The following is a 3,457-nucleotide window of genomic DNA, read 5'->3' as shown; positions in this document are numbered from 1 at the left end:
CAGAGATGCAGTCGGGAGATGGGAGAAAGTTGTAGTAAGTCAACCATCACTGCAGCAATCCACCAGTCGGGGCTTTATGGCAGAGTGGCCCGACGGAAGCCTCTCCTCAGTGCAAGACACATGAAAGCCCGCATGGAGTTTGCTAAAAAACACCCGAAGGACTCCAAGATGGTGATAAATAAGATCCTCTGGTCTGATGAGACCAAGATAGAACTTTTTGGCCTTAATTCTAAGCGGTATGTGTGGAGAAAACCAGGCACTGCTCATCACCTGTCCAATACAGTCTCAACAGTGAAGCATGGTGGTGGCAGCATCATGCTGTGGGGGTGTTTTTCAGCTGCAGGGACAGGACGACTGGTTGCAATTGAGGGAAAGATGAATGCGGCCAAGTACAGGGATATCCTGGACGAAAACCTTTTCCAGAGTGCTCTGGACCTCAGACTGGGCCGAAGGTTTACCTTCCAACAAGACAATGAAGAATGGCCCAGCCAGAGCCCTGACTTAAACCCAATTGAGCATCTCTGGAGAGACCTGAAAATGGCTGTCCACCAACGTTTACCATCCAACCTGACAGAACTGGAGAGGATCTGCAAGGAGGAATGGCAGAGGATACCCAAATCCAGATGTGAAAAACTTGTTGCATCTTTCCCAAAACGACTCATGGCTGTATTAGATCAAAAGGGTGCTTCTACTAAATACTGAGCAAAGGGTCTGAATACTTATGTGATATTTCAGATTTTCTTTTTTAATAAATTTGCAAAAGTTTCTACATTTCTGTTTTTTTTTTCTGTCAAGATGGGGTGCTGAGTGTACATTACTGAGAAATAAAATGAACTTTTTTGATTTTTGGAAAATGGCTGCAATGAAACAAAGAGTGAAAAATTTAAAGGGGTCTGAATACTTTCCGTACCCACTGTAAATGCAAAGGCTTTTTAATGCCTGAGATTATTTAAATAATGTATTTCTAAATATCATTCTAGCTAGCTTTGGTTTAAACTTCTGTCTGTCTCTGCAGGTCAACAGTGTGGCTCTCCACAGCTCCCACTGAGCCTCTGACCCGCTGGTATCAGGTCAGGTGTTTGCTTCAGACGCCGCTCTTCGCCAAGCTGGGACAAACTCTGTCTGGGACTGTCCTGCTGATCGCTAACAGCAGGTACACCTGTGCTTCCACCAAGCCTGCTTTTTCCAAATTTCAAGTGAAAATCAATGAGTTTAATTAATGTTAGATGGCTGCTCTATAATGTCAGTTTCCATGCGTCTTGTCTCTGCTAGTGTTTGGTTCACAACAGTTCAAGATCAGTCAGTCAAACTAGTGAAAGCTCTGTTAAATAATCATGAACATTTACCTCTCCCATGTTACAGGCAGAGCTATGACATCCACATCACAGCCACAGTCGACCAATCAGGCTTCAGATCTGGAAACATCCTGGACCTCAAAAACCCATTCTTCAGGTTACTCCTTTTTTTTTTTGCTCTCATACATTTAACACTAAAAGTATTTTTTTTTTTCTACATATAAAAAAGTAATAACAATTTTTTATTTTAGTGGACATCGGGTTATTATTCCCCACAAAAATTGAGGCATGATTTGGTGATGATAAGACAATACTATATTATATATAATTTTACTCTCACTCATTTCATGACTATTGGAAACAAATAAAACAAATGTTAAAACCTGCTCTGCTGCCTGGCTCTCTTCCTCTCATCTGCTTTTTTTTAAAAAGCAAAACTGTCACTCACTGCTCTGTTTGTATCTAGAAAACCGTTGAAAATGAGAAGCAAGTCTCACTGCCGCTCACAAAGGACATGGGTTAAAATAAAAGACATAAAATTAACATACACAACTAAAATATTAATATAATATAATTCAAGCTCTCACAAATAAAAAACATCCTTATGAAGGAAAGAACCAACATATATATAAATAAATTTCAACACATAACTCCTTTATTGCCGTAAAAGGCATTTGCTGCAATGCCAGCCATTTTGAAAGGATATGACTGAGTTACATCACTAGAAAGTCCAGGATGTGCTTTTCACAGTACATTAGGACTCAAATAAACTGCATGTATGGCGTTTGAAATGAAATCTTCAGTGTTTATGTCCCCCACAGTGGACAAATATAAAATACCAGTCTTAGAGGAAATTGTATTTATTATTGAAAGTGAATATTTGACCCCTTTAGTTACCTTTTGGATTACATATTAGCAGTCAGACCAGGCTTATTTAAGTAAATTAGAAGATGCGTGACCTAAGTTACTGTGAAAACTGATCCCTCCAGGCTAACACAGTCCTGGTAAGGTGAGTTTTCCAAGTTCACTTCAGTGTTATAATCAATCTGACTTTACTGCTACACTGAGAGTCACTTTACAGTTCATGTCAAATTTATCACTGAGCTTAATAATAATAATTTTTCAGTTTCATTTAAACAAAGCTAATAATCAACAGTGACCATGGCTGTAACCTAATAGTAAGTTACATTTTTACCATTTGTTCTCTTTAAATGTCACTAAAATGGAAGAAACAGAGACCCAGAAATATGCGTCTGGTGAGAAAGAAATGAAATGACAAGTGAAACTGTGATTCTGAATGCAGGATGCCGTGTTGGTTCCAAAGCTAGAGGCATCTGGACCGTCGGTGCTGGTGGTTGGCTTCTCTCCTCCAGGATGCAGGCTGAGGAGAACAGAGGTAAACGTTGAGCTGTGTAGTAAGACCAACCCATGTGCATGTTAACAAATCATCAAAGCATGCACAGCTGCCATTCTGCAGGCAGACAGAAAGTCTTCCTGGAAGATCCACAAGAGGGCAGCAAGGGGCCTCCAATACTTTAAACCATTCATCATCTGGAATATTAATCCTGATAGAGGCTGGGAAAAAACACTGGAAAACATACTCAGGTGTCACTAAACCAAAATGTATAGATGATTTACAAAATGAAATACTTCTTATATAGTTCAAGCGTGTAATGGGGAATATTATTCTTTGGTTTTGTCAATGTCTGTAGATGGATAGAGGTAAGTTCTTTGCCGTCAGCAGAATTGAACAGCTGCTGTCGGTAATATGAAAATGGGAATTTTTATAGTGAATAACTTACTTGCTACATTTTGAAATCAAATTAAATAACAATTAATAAGAATTGAATTTTTAATACAATTTCTCAGAATAAAGTATTTGATGTTTTAATTTAAAAGATGTGTTCCTGCCTGACTGTTGACATTCTGTCTTTTGTCCTTTAATTTAAGGTCAGGTGTATTTAATTTAAAGACACTTGCAGCCACTGTCGGTTCACTTCAGACCAGTAACAGCAACTTTCACTGACCAGCCAACGCATATCCCTTTTCACATCATCAATATCGTGTCCAGAAAAAGTAGCGGGGGTCATGTTTTGGGATAGAGGCCAATGAGAGCTGCTTACCTTTGTTTTTATAAAGGGAACTTATATGATTAATTCTTT

General features: G+C 38.9%; 1 protein-coding gene across 1 annotated transcript in view; it reads left to right on the top strand.

Annotated features, from left to right (window-relative positions):
* The window catches only part of LOC123973614 (histone-arginine methyltransferase CARM1-like), a 12,764-nt gene extending 10,990 nt beyond the window's left edge, over nucleotides 1–1,774 (top strand). Inside the window, exons 10-12 of the mRNA XM_046053797.1 lie at nucleotides 585–625; nucleotides 1,016–1,153; nucleotides 1,363–1,774. Coding sequence (XP_045909753.1) covers nucleotides 585–625; nucleotides 1,016–1,153; nucleotides 1,363–1,519 — 336 coding nt within the window. The 3' untranslated portion in view covers nucleotides 1,520–1,774. The remainder of the gene's footprint in view (nucleotides 1–584; nucleotides 626–1,015; nucleotides 1,154–1,362) is intronic.
* Nucleotides 1,775–3,457: the final 1,683 nt, after the last annotated feature.

Source organism: Micropterus dolomieu, linkage group LG01 (genome assembly GCF_021292245.1).
Source record: "Micropterus dolomieu isolate WLL.071019.BEF.003 ecotype Adirondacks linkage group LG01, ASM2129224v1, whole genome shotgun sequence".
In the NCBI taxonomy this organism is placed as follows: domain Eukaryota; kingdom Metazoa; phylum Chordata; class Actinopteri; order Centrarchiformes; family Centrarchidae; genus Micropterus; species Micropterus dolomieu.
Note: the sequence above shows the minus strand (reverse complement) of the source record. Positions and strands in the feature narration are given on the sequence as shown.